Below are 21,228 nucleotides of genomic sequence, written 5' to 3'. Positions count from 1 at the left end.
ATCTGAAACCATCTTACAAAATCAAAGAATCTAATGCATTTGACAAGTTTATAAGTGCTGAAATTCCTGATGAGAGCAATCCCCACTTGCGAAGAATTGTTTTAAGCCACATGATGCATGGACCATGTGGGAAAGCTAACCCTGAATGCCCTTGTATGAAACACAAGAGTAGCCCAGGAACATGCAAGTATGGGTATCCAAAGACATTTCAAGAAGAAACAAGTACACATGAAAACGGTTTCCCCCTTTACAAACGGAGAAATGATGGTCAAAAGCCTATCATTCGCAAGTTTGCCATGGATAATAGATGGGTTATACCATATAATCCGTACCTCTCTGCCCTCTTCGATTGTCATTTAAATGTCGAAGTTTGTTCAACAATCCAAGCAGTGAAGTACATATACAAGTATGTTTATAAAGGCCACGACAAAATATCATTCGCTGTGTCTAAACAGAAAGATCCAAAACCAGTTGATGAAATTACACAATTTCAAACTGGCCGGTGGGTTTCGCCATGTGAAGCTGCATGGCGAATTTTTTCATTTGACCTATTTGAAATGTATCCTCCTGTGCTTCCTCTTCAAGTCCATTTGCCAAATGCACAAACAATCCAGTTCAAGCCTGCTGAACAGCTTGCTCGTATTGTGGCAAATGATGTGAGATCTCGGACCTCGCTCACTGAGTTTTTCAAAATGAATGCAACTACAGATGGTGCATCACAATTTCTATACTCAGAATTCCCAGAACATTATGTGTGGACTGCTTCTACAAAGACATGGAGTAAGAGAGTGCATAAAAGATTTGTTGTTGGCCGTTTGATATTTGTTGTTCCATCAGAGGGTGAGCGGTACTTCCTACGCCTTCTTCTTGCTCATGTACGTGGACCTACATCATTTGATGATCTGCGAACTGTTAATGGCTACTTATGTGCAACGTTCCAAGAAGCAGCATTGAAATTAGGGCTGCTTGAAGAAGATGATTCCATTGTAAAATGCATGGAAGAAGCATCTGGTGTTGAAATGCCTAGCGCATTGCGGCGTTTGTTCATGACAATCTTAATCTTTTGTAACCTACCAACCCTCGAGCCTTGTGGGACCAGTTCTATAAAACCTTTCTGAAGACTTTGCACGCAAGTTTCCTAAAGAAAAAGCAAAGGTTGCACAGCTCACTATAAAAGCAATTGAACGCCTCCTTGAGGATATGGGGAAAACTTTAGAAGAATTTGATCTTCATGATTTGAAGGGAATTGAGAGCGATGAAATCAGAAGAACTAAGGATATTATTGATGCACTTGATGCACCAATACCAGATGAGTACAGAGAAGCGCGCGCACATTTGAACTGCAAACAACAAGAAGCATTTGATTCTATTATCAATCACGTTCAAACAGGAAAACCTGCCGCCTTCTTTGTAGATGGTCCAGGAGGAACAGGGAAAACGTACTTGTATCAAGCACTCTATGCAGAGGTGCGCTTGATGAATAAAATTGTTCTACCTGTAGCAACATCGGGCATTGCTGCAGCAAACATAGTCACTGGTCGAACTGCTCATTCTCGATTTAAAATACCTCTTGATCACACTGTCTCAAAGGCGTGCAACGTGTCTAAGCAAAGCGGCTCGCAGCACTTTTAAAAGAAGCTGGCTTGATTATTTGGGATGAGTCTTCAATGGCTCGGAAGGAAAACATAGAATCGCTGGACCTACTGTTGCGAGACTTATGCACCCCGATGTTGTATTTGGAGGCAAAGTTGTTGTCTTTGGCGGTGATTTCCGCCAAGTTTTACCAGTTGTGCCGCACAGAATCAAATGAAGCTGTAGAAGCTAGCCTCGTGTCATCTACCCTGTGGCCCACATTTACGCGCTACAGCCTTACTGAAAATATGCGCGCTCGAGAAGACCAACAATTCTCTACTTCTTACTTAATCTTGGCAATGGGTGCCTGCAAACTGCTGAAGTGGAGTTTGTTGAAGTACCACCACAGATTGTATTGGCTACTGATCCAAATGGCAATTCTGTAAATGATCTTGTGGAAAACGTTTTCCCAGAGATCAGTGTAGGCCCGTTTTCTAACGATTTCTTTACAGATCGAGCAATTTTAACACCTATGAATGAAGATGTTGATGGGCTAAACAATGATTTAATTCGAGATTCCCTGAGAGGCAGTTATCTACAAGAGTTTCGATATGATCCTTGATGATTCCTGCAACATGTATCCATCAGAATTCTTGAATACCCTTTGTCCAGGCGGTATGAGCCCGCATGAATTAGTCTTGAAAGAAAACAGCCCAGTTATTCTGCTCCGTAACCTTGCTCCTGCTGCTGGCCTATGCAATGGTACACGGCTGGTTTGTAAACGCTTTTTGCCTAACATCATTGAATGCTCATCATTACTGGTCACCACAAAGGAGATACTGTGTTTCTGCCCGCATCAATCTCAGGCCATCTATTTCAGCAACTACCCTTTCCAGTTCCAAAGGAAACAATTTCCCATTAAGCTTAGTTTTGCAATGACTATTAACAAGTCACAGGGACAGACCCTGAATCAGGTCGGCTTGTACCTACATCGACCTTGTTTTTGCACGGGCAGCTGTATGTAGGCTTGTCTCGTGCACGTAAATCCAGTAAAGTAAAAGTCCTGTCCAGCTCATCTACACAGGAACAACCTCACAGTGTTAAGAATGTTATCTCTTTTAAGGTGTTAGCAAAAGCGGGCATTATATAATGGTATCTCGCTAATGGTCAGTGCCACTTTGCTGCATCTAAATAAGCTGCCCTTTGTACGTTTCACAACACTTTTACTAATGCTTGGCTATGGCCTGTATTGCAGGGTGCTTTACGTCTAAACTTAATACGAGTATGATCCTATGAAAAAACTAGGTACAGGCTAACTTGCATTGCAAAACTAATTAGGTGAGCTCGCTTATTTGACTTCTCTTTATAGCAGCTTGATCGAAGCATTAGATTGATGCTTGTGCACTAATTATGTTGCGTGCACTTTGTAGGTCCCGCTGTGATTTCTACCGACTTACTATTTCAGCTGACATTTGGTAGGCACGTAACAATTCAACACCTGAGGTAACTACTGTACTAATATTCACTTTTAAATTTAATAGCGTTTACTAGAGCATGAGCCTAAATTACCTGATTCCTCTGTTTCTCATCCTGGTCAGCTATTTCTCACCAACCTATTGCAGTTTGCGCGGCAAAACTCACTGCCATTTTGAGTCGACGCACTCTCCAGATGAACTTCACCATCGCTAGCTTTCAACGCTTGCGCATGTGCACTTTCACTACTTCCTTTCAATCTTAGATGTATCTTGAAACGCACTTAATACTGTCTGCTAGAACATCCAGTAGCTCGGTGTATTTTGAAATAATAAACTACCATTCAACTTTGAGATTTGCAACTTTTAAACTTCAGAAAGAGACTTCAATTGCAAATATACATTTGCTGCTAATTTTTTTTTGCAGGCCATCAATTGAAGAAGAGTCAACTATGTCCAGATGCACCATGAACACATATTACTTTTCAGTTTTTACATGCGTGCTCTGCTCATTACAAGTAATACTGCTAATTATGTACTCCATTGCATCTAAGACGTTCCTACAAGCTTTCCTAATATCCCCTTTTCTACTGCTCCCCCTCGGCCCTGTAATTATTTTGCACTTGCTATACAGATAACCATAAGATGTGCCTCGGTGTGCCCTCGAGCACAGGTGTAAGATAACTAGCATCTCGATATCTCCTGTGTTTAATTTATTTCCAGGTCGTTTGCACTTACTCATGTTAACAAACATGCTTACATTGAATTACGCCATCAGACATGCAAAATGTACTTGTGCCTCAAGGCTTGGCATAATACATACAGACATTTACTCTATTGGTTGCACTGCTCAAACCAAGTATGTCAGTTTGCTGTGCTCATCTCCTTTCAAGCATTTGTCTATATGAAAATGCATGTGTTAAATCTAATTTATTTCAGCGTCTTCTGTGTGTTACAGGATTTATTCGCAAAATGGACGCATACCATGCTCGGAGCTACGCTGCAGCAGGCCAGTTAATCGATAGTATAAATGGATGCTAATAGTGAGCTTCTTGCACCTAAACTTCTCCCTTTAGTTCGCGTTATCCATGATTAATCTATACCAATTATTTGCAATGGTTCCTTCCCCATTGGTGTGTCTTATTCAATTGTTTTGCTGTGTGTGTTTTAAAACGACCATTTACATACATACTAATTAATTCTTCTTAATCTACTTACAACTGGATAATATGCTAACTTAGTAAGACAAAGAGTTTTTAATCTACCAACATGTTCAATATGTTGTCTTTAAAAGGCAAAAGAGTTTAAAACTAACTACATGTTCAGGCTTCTTAAAGCTACAAGCCACTAAGTCATATGTGTGCAGATGCAAAGTAGTTAAAACAAATTTGAGAGCCAACTGGACTAAATTTTAAACGCTACCCAGGGAATTCTTCCTTCAGTAGCTAAAATTTACACACCAACTTAGTTAGTTTTAAACAACTATTTGCTTTCTAAAAGTAACTTGAATAGTGTCCACTTTAGTCTGAGGAAACTGTAGACTTTTACCACTGTACGCAAGCATGTTCCAGATCTCCTCCATTAAAAATATAAATGTAAAGCTAAAATGTGGTCCTCAATTCAGCTTGAATAATTAATATTATTATGTTATACTATCGTTCTAATTAAGTTGCCTTCTCTAACACACTAAAGTACAACAACTTCCTGAAATTGTAAACCACACCAGTGAAAAGGACACATCATAACCTTGTATGACTGATAGAGAGAGTTTTTTTTTAAAAAAGTGCTGCCTACACACTCTACATTCACCAAATCCTTTCCAAAAGGACACTGAAACATCATTCACTTTTACACCTCACATGATTGCTCTACTTTTTCTCTACCTCACTACTTTCCACGTACAAAAGCAGCAAACTACAATAACTCACTATAAAGCTAATTAGCTCTCACAGTTCCACCACTCTCTCTCTGCTATCAAATTTAGTTTCATCCACCAACTGAAGGTAAGTTTACTTTCAAATGGCTTTGGCTTAACTTCAAACAATAATACTAGCCACATTGAATGCTCTTTTCCTGCTTTTATCCATTCTTTGTCTTATTTAGCCTGTGCATTTAAAGCTTCCATCTATATTCTCCAATTATTAGCATTTATAGTTACAATTTCCTTCAGTGTGGCTATCTTTATCAAGAAAAACTGCTTCCAAATGCTGTTAAGAATTAGTTCCACCTATATAAGATCTGTCTATGCTTTTACAAAAAAAAAAAAAAACAATTCAAAAACTCCACTAACTAGATTCTGTAGCTTCTTCCAAAATATATCTAAGAGCTAAAATTAGTTACTATATCTTCCCACACTGATTAGTTTCTCTAAAAGCATAAATTAACTCTAACAAAAGTATAGCATGCAAAACCTTTTTACCAAAAAAACATCTTCCTCATTTACCTTGCACAATAAAAGGAAATCATTGTTTACTCGAAAATAAATAGTCATGATCCGCTTAGAATCTAAACTTTTGCTAGCACAATACACTAGGAACTGTCCAAAAAATCGAAATAGTAACTGAGTGTCAAGTAGTAAAGCGAAATAAACTTAGTTGCGTATTCTTGTAATCATAATTAACATACTTGGGCAGCTAACTCTTCAATGTATTTTCTAGCATGTCAGGGTACCTAAAACTAGATTCAGTTGTTCTATATTGTCACTATGTGCAATGCATCAAGGTGTGTCTCTAAACTAGACGGCATTGCTTGCGATCTATTCAGAATACGACTTCCTTTAGCTTGAATTAGAACTATATATTGCCTTGAACCTCAATAAAAATGCATGAACTTAGTCTGTATCTTTAGAATCCACAATATTCGATCTGTCTAACACATTTGTGAAAACTTTGTTTGTAGCATGAAACCCGAAAAAACTTACCTTGATAAGTTAACTCCCGCAACAAAAGCATACAAGGTCAAAGTCAAGCTAAAAAAAATCACGTACATTGGTTTCGCCTCAAAAAAAGACTCGGTACCAACAACTCCTCTTTGAGGATGAGAAGGTTGTTAGCTCTGTATATGTTCTATTTCCTTATGTCTACCACTCTAGCAATAAGTTCTAACATTGTACTTGCCCTGTGTTTATTACCATATCCCTAACTGTGTGTCTACGCTAACTACTTTCCACACCGCTGCTTTAAATGGTAGGGCAATAAAATGCGTGGCGCGCTGTTTGAAAATCAGATTGAGGAATATGAATCTGTCTTTAAGAGCAACCACGAGTATGAGATTGCAAATGCACCTTTAAAATCAGTGTTGGGCCGCTATGCCACTCGAGAAGATGACTGCCAAATGAGTTTTGGCGGACAGGCCATGATTCAAGACTTAGACCCTGAGGCAGAGCCTGTGGAGCCTGAATATCAGCCGATAGCTACTATCCCTCGCACAGCCGATGCTAATGATCGATATGGTGCGCACCCTTCCTTTTTCAAATTACTTAAGCATTTGCGCTAATCCTAATTGCGTGTTTCTTACTACTTAGATGTGCTGGGCATTGTCTTATTCGTTGAAGATACTCGATCAATAACAACTTCATCTGGTGTTACACATGAAGTGCGCGAGGTCGTCATTACTGACCACAGGTCTAAACTACTGCTTTGCACATTGATATCCTTCAAAAGCATCACACCAACACTAATGAACAAGTTTTTTTCTCCGTGCAGCGCTGAACAACCGTTAACCATTTCTGTGTGGGACGATCTTACAGGGACAGAAGCCAACCTCTTGAAATCATGGGTTGGGCCAGCCCTTGTCGTTGGCTTCACATCTCTCAAACCATCTAGCCACAAAGGTCAGATATTTCATACTATGCAGCCACACCTAGAACAATGCTCAGAACTATCTCAGAACTTTAATATAGCCATTATTCCTGCTTAACGACTTGATCATATATAATGCGTTCCGCTCATATTAACATTCATGTTCTTGAATAAGATGTTCCTGATGCATTCACCAAAAATGTATAGATCTCCATATTCCTGATAAACCCAAAGTTGCATTGCCTTAAGTACACATTTATACTAGAACTTGAACTCATACACCTTACTTACAGGTTTTTCTCTTTCAACTACTATGTCAACTTCATTTCACCGCAATCCAGTTGGAGATCGAGCAGATGCACTACGCCAATGGTTGTCACTTCAATTCATACCATCTCTCATCAGTTATATTAACTATTCGATATCTTACACGTCACTATACTTCACTGCAGGTCCAGGGAAAAGCGTGCACTGGTGCTTTCAAGGATGGAACGCATCCAGGAGGTTCGGAATCCAACCGAACAAAATGAAGTCCTCTCGATTGAGTCGATCAAGTTAAAAGAGGTAATCTATATAGCTGTTAGTGCCGCAATGTTCTCCATATTTACAAAACGCCTGCAAAATACATAATCATGCTTGTTGAGAATCTTAGTAGCGTGTGTTACTCATGCAAACAAACCATTTAATTAGCAGTTCAAATGTTTCTTAAACCACAGGTCGGAAATACGCTGCAGGAAGAAAGGCACTGGATTAAAATCACCATTCCAGAACCCGAGCGCTCGAAAATTGTGACATACATCGGTTGCAACAACTGCGGTAAGAGAACTGAAATGGATGTCGGCTCTTCCTTCGCATGCAAGTTTTGCTCCAAGGAAGGATGCATAGCAGCTCCTAGGTATTCTTTTCATAGGCGCACTACTTTACACACACCGCTGAGTTCCACTGTCTTATGCACCTGTACATCTGTCCTTCTACAGAATAACTTTCAAATTTGACGCTACCGATGGCACCGGAGATATGACCTTCACAGCGTTCACCCAAGAATGTGAAATCCTTTTTAGGATGGACGCATCTGAGATCTACGATGAAATTGCTGCTGTAAGTACACAGCCCTTATATCATAGTTAGTTGTGTTGTTCAATGATTGCTTACAGCATTGGCTCTAATTGCTCTAATTACAAAGACAAAACTCTACACTTGCCTGCTCACCCACCTCTGCTGCTGTACATACAATGACAATAAAACTCTTAGGTAAAGCAGGAGACACATCTATAAAACTAATTTGACGTCTTCGTAAGACCTTTTAGCAATTGCTTGATCTCAGACACTTTAAACACCTGTTGTATGAATACAAGTCCATCTAACTTATGAACTATCTGCCTATGGTATTCTCAGCATACCTAAGAAGCAACCGAGGTAGGCACAAAAGCTTAACTACGTTTTGAACTTCATCTCCCTCTTTTTTAAAGCAAAAAAAAGTTAGATTTCCGGACATAAATGAATCTTAAAAAGTGAAATTCCACCTTGTTATAGAAAATTAAACAAACCTGCGCTAAGTATTCTTCCGAGTTTCTACATAATGGTCCCAATCAATACATGTACTTTGATACAGTTTCCATGTTCAATTTGCTTCCTCTACTTAATTAGAGCAGACCACACTAAATCGTGTTGCATATTCTGATGCAGGGAATATTCGAATTTGAACCAATCGCACACCGGCTTAGCACAAGGCCATTCCTCTTACAAATTGCTCCGGGACCGCACTTGCTCGGAACAAGATCCTAACTTGGGTTCCAAAGGCTGTTCGCTGAATTAGCACAGCCCAGTTAACTAATCTGCCCTTTTGCATAATGTGGGCTTCTGATAGGAACAAAGATCTTTTGTGTTGCTCACTTCAAATCACATTCTTTGTTCCTATACGACACCCCACTACTTGCTAATCAAGTGGTATGTGTTAAGTTTATTAGGTAATTAGCTTTTGTAGTAAATACTTTTGGGTGCACAAATACTTCGCACAAGCTTTAACATCGACTCATCAGATGTGCTCTTAGTTGCTCTTTTTAGTGTACAAGCACTAGGCATGAACTCTAGCATTAGCGCATGAGATCTGTACTCTTAGCCTGATTACACTAACTCATCAAGTCGCCGCACTTGATCTTTCTAAAATGCTCCTTTATTTAGTAGTATGTATCTATGTCTATATTATGCCTAAGTGCTCTTTCCCATTGTGTTTACATCAATTCTATTACGAAGCTTAAAAGTTGTCTTACCAATTCCTCATTGTTTCCCTGTCTACACATCTAGCGACATTTACATTAGCCACCTCTTACTCTCTTTTAAAAACTTATCATAGCACACCCTTTTTAAAAAAAAAGTTCAACTAACAAAGCAAGCTAATGTAGGAAGGAAACAACTTAAAACACATTTCTAGAATGCAAACCAGTTATGAGAATATGCTTCCATTCCAAACTTATCTTTGATAGCTTTACAATCGTTAATGTCTACTTTACATTGTTCTAAACACGAGCATTAGTCTTATAGTCTACAAGTTATTACACATGAATGTGTCTAAGATAATTCTAAAAAACCGTAACATGACAAACATATATTTACACTTTGTTTCATATCATGCGAAAACGGACATCAGGTTCACTTCATCTAACCAACTACAAATACCACTCCAACAAAATGTTACCGGAATAATTACGCCTAAGAACTTCATTAATACTCCCTCCATCCCAATTTATTTGCTACATTTTGCCATTTAAGTGTGTTGCAATTTTTTTACTGCATTTATAACTATTTCTATATATAATACATAAAACAACTGAACTGAACTGAACTAAACTTATTGGAGCTGAACTAAACTAAACTAAACTTATTAGAGCTGAACTAAACTATATTGAACTGAACTAAATTGAACTGAACTTAACAGAAAATAAAGTAGGAAAAACGGACCCTAACTCTTTACTTTTCACTATGTATTACTCCCTCTATCCCAAAATATAGTTCTCATTTCTATTTTTTAAGTCAAAGTTTCAAATCTTTAATCAAATATTCTCATTAATGTATACAAGAAAACATAATAATGTGAAGCCTTGTTGGATCCAACTCAACGTCTATATTCAGAAAATCAAATTTGTATATTTTGTACTAATACGAAATGGAAAATATAATAAGTCAAAGAATTTCTCACAAAAAAAGATTTCGTCACCGCGTAATTTTGCAAAAAGGACAAAAATCTTTTTGTGAGAAACCAACTGGATTGCGGTGAAATGAAGTTGCATAGTAGTTGAAAGAGAAACCCCTTTTCTATTTACACCATTATAAATACAGTGTTTATCCTTACTGCTATAACAATATCTAACATTATTAAAAATTGCCATAAATGACACCTTCCTCCTAACGCCCAGCTTTAATATCACTCTAACCCAAAAGCTTTCACATCAGTCTAACCCTACCCAACTTTTCCTTTTCCTCTCTTGAACTTCCACACCTTCCTTCTCCTCTCTTCATCTTCTACTCCTTTCTTCCGCCATTCTTTTCCGTCGAATTCTCATCTTAAAATGTCGCCTCTTTTCTACACTGACCCACTTAAAAAAGCAGCCACTGCTGCCAAAACAGAGGACGAAGCGTATCTTTGCAGGTACCTAGCTCATGCAATATCCGACGGCAGCCCTTACGCGTGGAAATTGTTCTACTCCGCCGAGGCAAGTGAAAGGCTAAGCAAAGAGTCGTGCGAAGCACTGGAGAAGGTAATGCAGGATGCTGAAAGAATATACAGGACTCCCCCCTGTAGGGGTCCTTTACCCCGCCTTGCAAAAACAGCCTCTGCTTCCCAAAAAGCAAAACAAGGTATTAGCATTCGTGATTCATGGAGTGGAAAAGCAAAAAAGAAGAAGACACCGGTTGCTGGTAAGGGAAAATCAAAAGTGTTTAAAAACCACCCCAAATTGCATACGATGCAATTCAAGACCCAAAATTGCCATGGGAAGACGTATGCATTGCAAATGATACACCAGAAGACTCAAGCAAAATTTCTGATATGTACATTGAAGGTATTGATGGCCAATTTGGGCTTGCAAAGGTATGTAAAAAGAAATTAACTTACAATCCCTTTCAATTTCTCTGCCTACATCTCTTCTGTTACCGAAGCCAATAATGAGACCTGCGCCTCCTCTGCTAACGAATACCATAATGACGGAGCCTCTTCTGATGACTCCGATGTTCTCTGCTAGACTTGTCGTCAAGACATATGATGAAGCTTAGGTATGCGTCTAATCCCATATAGCAAGAACATATGTACATGCTATAAATGATGATTAGTGTGCAAGAGGATTTCCATGTTTATGACATATTGAATGGTAAAAAACTTACACAAAATATTAAAGAAATAGAACTTTGTCAACATAATAAAATCTAACATTTTGACTTCAACCACATAATCCAATTCTGATGAGATATTAAAACTTATGTTTCATCATATAACAGTTAGCTTTGTTTAGCTGTTTTACTTAAAGAATGCAAGAATTGATAACACAAGATTAGTTACTTATTGAGTTGATTTATTATAAAAGAAGATTCCTCATTTAGTAATATTGTTAGATACACTCAAGAGTTACCAGGTGTTCCTGCCTTATAGCCAGCACGCCTGACTTATGAGAAAGAAATTCGTTTCGAGGAAAGTATGGAATTGTTTTGTGTTGCTTTTAGTAGAGCAACAATTAACTTATAGTTTCCAATGTGATGTTACTATGAAAATAACAGGGCTTACTGTAAATTCAAAATTCGACACTATAGATTAAATGAACAGATTACATGTAAGTGTTAAATTTAGGTTTCTAATATGTTGTTACTATGAGAATACCGAGCCTTATTGTAAACTCGGAATTCCACACTATAGACTTGATCTTGTGGCTAGCAAGTAGTTGTGATCCCTTTGTTACTATGAGAACATGTCTTCTGCTTAGCACTTGCCATGAGGCATTGTACTTTTACAAACCAATATACAGTCAAGAGTTTGATTGATAATGCAGCTTGATATTAGCAGTTTGGTTATAGTCAAGAGTTTGATTGATAATGCAGCTTGATATTACCATTTTGGTTATTTAAAATGGTTGATATGAGCGTGTGATCAAAGAATAATGTAGGTTTCAGATAGATGCATTTCTATATACATTCATTTGATATTGATACTCAAAAGCTCTTTCAACTTTGATGCATAGACTCACTTGAGATAGATGTATTTTCATATACATTTAACTTATATTGATACTAAAAAGCTCTTTAAACTTGAATGCATACTCACAAGAAAAGTTCTTCAGACCCTACATTTTATCTATTGCTTTTCAACTCCTACAAACTAGCTTATCATCTCACTAACCATTTGAACCGTCGCTTCTTGTAGGTGGAGCTTGCCCACAAAAGCTATTGAACAGAGAAGAATGCAAGAGCATTACTTTTGCCACCACTAATGCTCACAAGACGCTTAATTGGTCATACTTTTGCCTTTTTTGAGAACTATGACAGTTAATGTGTAGCTTTTTAATGACTATAGAAATTTGTATATAATTAGTACATGTGTATGCATTTTTGCAAGCTGATGGAACACCACAAGCTCATGTAGGTTAAGTAGGTTTAAAGAATATTTCTAGACTTCAAATCATCTATAGAAATGCTTCGTTTTAAAACACATTCTCTACACATCCTATATTTCACTTATTTGTTTCATATCGTAAAAAACACACATTACGCTACCTTCATCTAACCGATTGCGAATATAACAATGTTACTGTTTTGGGGTGCCGTGCGCGAAGGCGCGCGGAGCAACAACTAGTCTATTATAAAAGAAGTAAGATGTTGATGGAGACTGTACGTGGAATTAAAGAAAACAAAGAGATAGAAACAATTAAATTGTGTTATGTGCATAAAGAGTCGGACTTATAAGAGACCATCTAGTTTTAATTTAAAATTAGGTATTTTTTTGGTAAGATGAAGGGGACTCACTTGAGGGGGGATATGGGAAATTACTCAAATGAGTCCTATGATGTTTTATCCCTATACCTCAGGGATAACATATGGGAAGCGATACCACTAGTCTACCACCTCAACCTCAATTAACAAAAGTAAAATTAGCTTGCAACGAGATTTGAACTGACCTCTTGTTATTATAACATGACGCAACCATCTCATCCAACTTTTAATAATCATGCTTTAAGTGTCCACATTATTATATTTGTATCTTTTAAATGTTGAGTTTTCCTTAGTATATTTTAGTGGGAATGGAAAAAATGCATATCAAGTTCGGAAACACAATACCAACCCGGTCGGGGCAACGCCCAGGCCCAAATACTAGTGGTGATCTACAAAGGGATCGAGATACTTTTTGATACGATATCAAGATAGAGTCCCGCCACCTTCAAGTTCGGAGGAACCTCTCTGATCTCTGTGCCTTAAAAGATTACAAACTAACTCCTAATGCAAGAGGAAAAACAACTATATCCATCATAAAATGTAATAAATAAAGAATTAATATTTGAGCCCGAACGATACTCCGGGTTTTCTCTATGCTACAATTTAGTAATAGTTAAATAAGTCATCTCATACTTATTTAAAAAAGTCATCTCACTCATTCATTATATGGATTTCAAAAGTTTTCCATTCATATATCACCATTAATTTTTATTGAAAAAGCAATAATGGTATAGTGGAGTAATGGTTGAATCTCTTTCTTTCATACTTGAGGTTGTGGGTTGAAATCTTCACGTAGCAATCTTTCTTTTTTTATTACTATAAGTGTCATAATATAGTGTTTGTTTCTTTTTGACACGGTCTCCAAGATGTAACTTTGACCTTTAATATCTTCAATTCCGTATTTTAAAAAAAATATAAAAAGTTGATAGCATGAAACTAGACATTGAGACGAATCTAACAAGATCGCACATGAACATGTTTTTTTTTTATATAAACAAATGAGAATATTCAGTCAACGATTTTAAAATTTGATCCACCAAAAATGAAGTAGGCATTATATTATAACACTGATGGAATAGTATAGTCTATAGAGTAGTAACACTACCAAAAAAACAAGGAAGAATAAGAAAAGAAGACAGAAACTTGATTAATTCAAGTAATCCAAACTCTATTGGACTTCATATCCTGCAGCTAAATTTGTCCGCCTTGCATGCAGCAGCGTTCAACTGTTTGGATAGAGCCTCACGTTCAAGCGCCTTGTGAATGTTATCGACGGCACAAGAGTGCTCGTTGGCGTAGCGGTGCAACCCACAATAGACGCCGCCGCACCGGCACTTGAACCCGATCAAACCGACCCGTTTCTTGCATGCATCACACCTTGTACGTGTACTAGTACTTGCATCTTTCTTGTCCGTGGAATCAACATGTACAATAGTTTGCTGCTTGTTGTTATGGGATGATTTACGCTCGATTTCGAGAAGAGTTTTGTTGAGGAAATCACGGTAACATGAAGAACACAAGTTTCTAAGTGAAGGATTTGCGAAGAATCCACAACCGTTAGCACAAAGTTGGGATGGATCTTGAACGTTGTTATTCATGGTTACGTTGTTTTGGAGATTATAGCTAGAGTGCTGCGAATTAAGAATACTAGTTTTATATGCACGCTATGCGTGCGAAAATACTTAGTTGAATTAATATTATCGTGTAACGAGTAAAACAAGCTAAGCCAATATATGACTTAGGTGAGATTGATTGAATGCTTCCAATTAGTGGATCGAGTGAATTACGTACAGCAGTATGTAACAAACAAAAACAAACGAACTTTGGTGCGATGGACAAGAGGAAAAACAAATGAAGTTGGATTATTGCGCGGAGAAAGTGAGGTCTTCGTTGCTTGTGGTTTGATTTGGAAGGATATATGGTGCTTGTTGTAGTATATAATGTCTTATATTTATATAGGTATACAATTCTTAATCCTGATCTTTTTTTTTTAGGGGATTCTTAATCCTAATCTAATATGTAGTATATATATATATATATATATATATATATATATATATATATATATATATATATATATATATATATATATATATATATATATATATATATATATATATATATATATATATATATATATATATATATATATATATGTCGATGTAAAAAAAAAAAGGAAATTTTGTAGAAAGTAAAACTCTAAAGAGATAAGATATATAGTACTATATGGTACTACTATATGGCTATTTTTTTGTATAGAGTCATGAGTTAGACAATATTCTTGATTGATTAGAAATGTATTATGCATGGGTATTTCATGGTTATGAACACCCTTGATTATATATAATTAGTATATGTTGGCTCGTATGATGCTATGTGTCATATATATTTATAAAATATATTATTTATAAATTTTATAATTGATTTTATTAGCTTTTCGTAATATATTGTTTAATAAGAAATTGGAAAATGTACAGTATGGCATGATAAGTTGTTTTTAAAAAAAGACATTTAAGGAATTTAGGATAATAATAGCAATTTCAATGGAATTTGAGTAAGAAAATGTTATTATAGTATTACTTAATAACAAGGTTGAAATCAAAAGCCTTGTCTACATGTTTTTATACTTACATATAATTATAAGACTTTATTATGTTTTACTTTGAAACATTAAGATTACTGGCTAAATGCTCACACTTCATATCAAAGATCATGTGTTCGAATCCTAACTAAATTTTATGCCAATAAAAAATTGATGTCTAATAAGACCTTTATTTAATGTTTCAACATAACAATTATTATTAAATCTGTCTTTTTAAGCACTAACAAATTACTCCCTCCAGTTTTTACTAGTTTACTTATTTTGATTTTTGACATTATCACATATATGACTTTGATAATGATGTCATTCATCATGCGTGTGCTATGTGCATGGTACACCCAAGTCCCAATACCAATTTTTGCTCATTTGAAGCTCTCATATTTTTGTGTACATTTTGCTCATATGGATGATTTTAAATGAGCAAAAAAATAGCATTGGGTGTACCATGCTCACAGCACACCCGGGTATATGATACTTTTTTTTTTTGATTTGCCCATCTATTGTGATTTGTACTTAAGGAAAAATATATTCATGTGAGATCTTGTTAATTATTAGATTCATCTCAATGTGTATTATTCAAATATCCACTTTTTGTAATTATTGGTTATTAGTAATTAGAGATATTAAGGTTTATATTAGTGTCTCAACAAATCTACCTCAAAAAATGGGTAAACTGATACAAATCGAATGGAGTATATGAGAATGTATAAATATTACTTCCTCCGTCCTATAATACTATTGACAGTTAGCAGGGAGCGAAGTTTTAGATGATAAATTGTTATTTGGCTATCAAGTTTTTTTTTTTTGAAAAAATAGATGTGGGAGTTGTTAGTATGAAGTAAAAATAATGTTATTTTATATGGTGAAGAGAGAGTGTGGGACAAACTGTTAGAGTTGGTAGGTAGTATGAGTGGTAATATTATATTTATAAAAGAAAGATTGTGCACTAATAGTTAAAAGGTAGAAAATTAAAACAACAGTGGGTCATCTTCAAAAATAAAAGTGTAAAGAGTAGTCTGAGACATATAAGAAAGGAAAGTGTAAAGAGTATTCCGAGACGGAAGGAATATTAAATAAGACTTTTTAAGCAAACAAGTAATTGTAAGGCCATCTTCTTAAACTATTACAAACTTTCATAGAGAGTGATGGTTAACTCAGGGTCTGTTCTCTTCGGCATAAAACAACTGCTGAATTGAACTGAACTGAATTGAATTAAATTAAACTGAATTGAATTAAATTAAATATAATAAATATATAAATTATATTTAAACAACAATAATATGAATATTAAATAATTATTATAATGATAAGTAATAATAATGAATAATTAATAATAATTATTTTATATTATTTGTATTAATATATTAATACTTGATGATGATTATATATTAAAAATAATATCTAAGAAGTAAACTAATATTACTATTTAATAGTTTGATTTAATAATATAATAATATTTAGTAATAAAAATAATGATTGGATTGGACCGCGCAAAATTGCATCATAAACCGTTTTGAAGAGATTTGATTGGTTTATGGGCTAAAAAACGTGAATTTATTTGTGCTTTTGACCTAAACCATGTTCCTCCTAATAATAATAGTAATAATAACGAGTAAAGCTATAATAAACAAAATAATACTATAATAATACTTAATAATAATGATATAAAATAAATAATAATAATAATAAGAGTAATTAGTAAAATAAATTAGACCAACATAATAATAATAATTAACAAAATCGTGATAAAAGAATGGAGTTGAACTGAATTGAATCGAACTGAACTGAAAATAAGCTGGAGAGAACAGACCCTGGGTAGTTAGAATATCTCTTTCAGTTTTAAAAGATTTTTCAAATCAAATTCACACTCTACTATCACGTTTCAACATTGTCGAAATTAGGTTAAGAGAATGGATCTAAAGGTGCGTTCTCTTCACCTTATAAAGATAGTCCAGATTCATCAAGTTTAATCAATACTAATCCGATCTAATCAGGTACAAAAATCTAAAACTCAAGAATAATCAGATGTAGTCTGTTCAGTTAAAGCGAACGTACCCTAAAAATCATTCTCATCTTAAATTTCCATGTATACCAAACGAGTACTTGATTGTCGAAAGTCCAATGGGGCCAACTTGCAACATCTTAATGGAGAACCAAAGTAGAAACCCAATTACCCAAACTTGACTCCAAGGTTTTTTTTAGAAAGAAAAAAACTGCATATCCTCCAGAAAGTTCCACCTCATTTCCATCTCCTCATCCACCGTTCTCACACGAATCCTCCCGAAAAAGGAACCCAAAAACAAACAAGAATTCTCAAGAACATTCGTTACTCCCTTTCCTCTCTCCTTAAAATCCCACCAAACACCATTTTTCTCTCTGAAAAACACACAAAATCCTTCACTTCTAAAACATCAAACAACAAAAGAAGAAGAAGATCATAATTCATAATCATGTGGCAACAACAAGGAGAACACGCATACACAAAACATGATGTAGAAAGTGGGTCTCATTCTCAACAACTTTATCCTGTGATGTTAGAAAGCCCAGAACTTCGATGGAGTTTCATAAGAAAAGTTTACTCAATCATCGCTATTCAATTAATTGCTACCATTATAGTTGGTGCCATTGTTGTTTCTTATCATCCTATTGCTCATTTCTTCACTTCTAGTTCTGGGGGTTTTGCTTGCTACATCATCCTTATTATTACTCCTTTGATTGGTAATTTGCTATTAATCATTATCTCTCCTCTATGTCTTTATTCTTGGTGAATTTTTGAGATTTTTTTTGAGAATTGAATTGGGTTTTTTGGTGAATTGTTGGGGGTTTTGTTTTGATTTTGGTTTTTTGGGTTTCAATTTGGCTGTAATTAGGTATTGTGGGTTCGCGTTGTTTTGATTGAATTTAGATGCAATTGAACTTTAATTGAAATTATTTCTTGTATATTTTGTTGGAAGAAGGTTAATTTTGTTATCTGTAGATTTATGGTATGAAGTTTGTTGGAGAATTGATTTTGGGGTTTGTGTTGTTGCAATTTTAGTTGAAATTATTTCTTATATACTTTTTTGGAAGAAGGGTAGTTTTGTTATCTTAAATTGGTCATTTTTACATGATATGCTGTGAACTTTTCGTTGAAGTTTGTTGGGAGTTGATTATGGATATTGTTGTGTTGCTGGATTGAGGTGTTGTTGATTTTGACTAATTTTGGTGTGTTTGTTGTTCTTAATTGTTATAGTGCTATGCCCTTTGTACTACTATCATCAAAGTCATCCGGTGAACTATGTGTTGCTTGGGATTTTCACTATCTCGCTCGCGTTTTCGGTTGGCTTGACATGTGCATTTACTAGTGGTAAGTTTTACTTGTTCGTTTCGTTTACTTTGTTGTGTAGCTGATGAACATTTGAACTTGAAATGATTGAAATTTGAATCTTCTATTGATGGCTTTGTCATTGTCATTGTGGGTTATACTGATGAACTAAATCCCTTTGTATGAACATCTTTTGGGGGATTACTTTGTGGGAAGGAAGGATCACTTTTGTTCCAAGTAATTACTATTTATTCATTATTCTTTGCTGTATTGATAGAGTACTTCTGATTTGGAAAAAGCTAGACGGAGAACAAGTTCTCCACTAGGTTGCACAGGAATGGGTATGGAAATGGAATCAGGCACAAAAATGGATATTGCCATACCGGATATTTTTGTTCAAGGAATAGAGCAAAGTATATACTTAATCTAAATACTTAATTGATATGGAAAATGGGTTTTCAACTGAATAAAAAAAAGGACTAGAAATATGAAGGAATTAGAGCAATGTTTGGCACAAAAAAGTTAAATAAAGTACGTAGCACTCATAGAGTATGGTTGTCATGGCCACACCCGCTATGGGCACGTCTTCCTGGATGAGAACCCATGCTCCGTAGGTGTCTTCTACACTACAGGTAGGAGAAATTGGGGTAGGCTCTGACCAAGTAGTTCTAACAATATGTGCTCCCCTCATATGTTAGATGGAGAACGGATTTTTAAATAGCATAGTTCTTTTATTGGATATTTATTCACTATTATTCGGCTCGGGTGCAATTACTTTGGAACCTGGGGATTTGATAATAGGACAGAGGGACATCAAAGCTATGAGCCTATGACGGGAAAAAGATGAATGATAGATGATCCTTTATGGTTAAATTGCGAACTGAAGTTTAGGCTTGGCAACTTGTAATCTTTGATGCTGGAAAGGTGTGTGTTGCTCTTAGTATCCATGCACGCTGATTTTGTAATGGAAAGAGCAGTTACATTGGTGCTGGATTTCTTATTGTGGACCTGAAGGGAATAATGACATAAGTAAATAGGAGGTTTTCATAAGACATGCTAGTCTAATGACTTGGTTGCTGGCAGTGATAGGGATGATTTCTATTGGAGTCGAAATAAAATTGAGTAGACTTCTGGTGGGGTTGATCGATAATTTTTTTAAGTAATCATGTAATATTCTAAACTTTAATAAGCAAAATTTGGAAGTGGGGTCGAGTGAGCCCACAATCTAAAGCATGGATTTGCCCCTAGTTGCTGGGCCGTTCTAGATAAATTTGGAGATATCTTTGTTCACTTCCTACTTGAATTATGTGAGCATCATCCACTTCTGCGAATTTAGGCTTATGCCACTTGTGCTGGAGGGACAATGTTTGTACTTGTAGGGGTTTTGTTTACTTTGTTGGATATTGAGTTCTAGACTGTTGAGTATGGTGTGATAACTAGCTGTCAAAGACTTTCTTGGGTGACTAGTTCTGCATGTTGTAAATATTTACCTTTTCTCGCAATTTATTGTGGTGATGCGAGAAGTTTGGCGATGTTGTATATGATCGCATATAATGCTAAAAACTGCCGTGTTGGGCGACTTAGGTAAATGTAATCTTTAGCATGAACTCACTGAAGTTTTCCAATGGACAGGGAAAGTCATTTTGGAGTCTGTGATATTGACGGCTGCAGTGGTTGTAAGTCTCACTCTCTACACATTCTGGGCAGCAAAGAGAGGTCATGACTTCAATTTCCTTGGTCCTTTCTTGTTTGGGGCTTTGTTTGTGCTGATCATCTTCTCTATAATTCAGGTAGGATACTGTCATAGCTCTCGTCAGCTGATTCATACTCTCTGATTTTTTCATTTGTCTGAAATTGCTAAATTTCATAAATGCAGATATTCTTCCCATTGGGGAAAATTGGTGTAATGATCTATGGTTGCGTGGCGTCCATCATCTTCTGTGGCTATATCGTTTATGATACCGACAACCTCATCAAGAGATACACTTATGACCAGTACATCTGGGCTGCTGTTGCATTGTATCTTGACATTATTAACCTCTTCCTATCTCTGATGACAGTTTTCAGAGCTGTTGACAATTAGGCGCTTCACGTTAAGACTTTTACGATTGTATCTTGATCAAATCTCTTTTACGTACATGTAACGTATCTTACGTACATAGTTCGTTTTGTTACTGCCCTTGAAGTTTTTGTCTGGAGAAATATTGATACTATGTGCAAAATGTACAAAGAAATCTTCCATAGTATTCCACCTTTGTTTACGCGACATGAAGTGGAGAATGAATTTATGACTATGATCAACAAGGCAATAATCTCATGCAATATGATGTTAATGATGTTCTACCATGCTAATAGCTGGTAATCAAATTTATGAAGAACATTACACGTTAGAGGGTGGACAAGTAACAAAACATTGTCATCATCTGATGATCTAGTACGATCATTTAAACGGCTGAGTTTTTCTATAGAGGGAGTTGTATTACATATCAGAAGTTCTGATGACGT

At 35.8% G+C, this 21,228-nt stretch overlaps 3 protein-coding genes across 3 annotated transcripts; 2 read left to right on the top strand and 1 right to left on the bottom strand.

The window, feature by feature from the left end:
* The first annotated feature begins 6,242 nt into the window (after positions 1 to 6,242).
* On the top strand, positions 6,243 to 7,474 carry LOC125497423 (uncharacterized). The gene is made up of 5 exons (XM_048644250.2): positions 6,243 to 6,495; positions 6,568 to 6,667; positions 6,749 to 6,876; positions 7,138 to 7,216; positions 7,297 to 7,474. The coding sequence occupies exons 1-5, from the start codon at positions 6,243 to 6,245 to the stop codon at positions 7,472 to 7,474; spliced, it is 738 nt and encodes a 245-aa protein (XP_048500207.2).
* Positions 7,475 to 13,995: 6,521 nt separating this feature from the next.
* On the bottom strand, positions 13,996 to 14,415 carry LOC104886270 (zinc finger A20 and AN1 domain-containing stress-associated protein 12-like). The gene has a single exon (XM_010670734.2). It carries the CDS (start codon positions 14,413 to 14,415, stop codon positions 13,996 to 13,998), a length of 420 nt encoding a protein of 139 aa, XP_010669036.2.
* Positions 14,416 to 17,600: 3,185 nt separating this feature from the next.
* On the top strand, positions 17,601 to 20,908 carry LOC104894553 (protein LIFEGUARD 2). Its single transcript, XM_010680812.4, has 4 exons — positions 17,601 to 18,137; positions 18,652 to 18,765; positions 20,356 to 20,513; positions 20,600 to 20,908. The coding sequence occupies exons 1-4, from the start codon at positions 17,870 to 17,872 to the stop codon at positions 20,804 to 20,806; spliced, it is 747 nt and encodes a 248-aa protein (XP_010679114.2). The 5' UTR covers positions 17,601 to 17,869; the 3' UTR covers positions 20,807 to 20,908.
* The last annotated feature ends 320 nt before the right edge of the window (positions 20,909 to 21,228 follow it).

Source organism: Beta vulgaris, chromosome 5 (assembly GCF_026745355.1).
Source record: "Beta vulgaris subsp. vulgaris cultivar EL10 chromosome 5, EL10.2, whole genome shotgun sequence".
In the NCBI taxonomy this organism is placed as follows: domain Eukaryota; kingdom Viridiplantae; phylum Streptophyta; class Magnoliopsida; order Caryophyllales; family Amaranthaceae; genus Beta; species Beta vulgaris.
The sequence above is the reverse complement of the archived record's forward strand: the minus strand, read 5'-3'. Positions and strand labels throughout refer to the sequence as shown.

Coding starts and splice junctions, on each gene's coding strand:
- LOC125497423 (XM_048644250.2), top strand. CDS start 6,243: ATGCGTGGCGCGCTGTTTGAAAATCAGATTGAGGAATATGAATCTGTC. Junction 6,496..6,567: donor CGATGCTAATGATCGATATG/GTGCGCACCCTT, acceptor CTTACTACTTAG/ATGTGCTGGGCATTGTCTTA. Junction 7,217..7,296: donor GCAGATGCACTACGCCAATG/GTTGTCACTTCA, acceptor ACTTCACTGCAG/GTCCAGGGAAAAGCGTGCAC.
- LOC104886270 (XM_010670734.2), bottom strand. CDS start 14,415: ATGAATAACAACGTTCAAGATCCATCCCAACTTTGTGCTAACGGTTGT.
- LOC104894553 (XM_010680812.4), top strand. CDS start 17,870: ATGTGGCAACAACAAGGAGAACACGCATACACAAAACATGATGTAGAA. Junction 18,138..18,651: donor TATTATTACTCCTTTGATTG/GTAATTTGCTAT, acceptor TAATTGTTATAG/TGCTATGCCCTTTGTACTAC. Junction 18,766..20,355: donor GACATGTGCATTTACTAGTG/GTAAGTTTTACT, acceptor TCCAATGGACAG/GGAAAGTCATTTTGGAGTCT.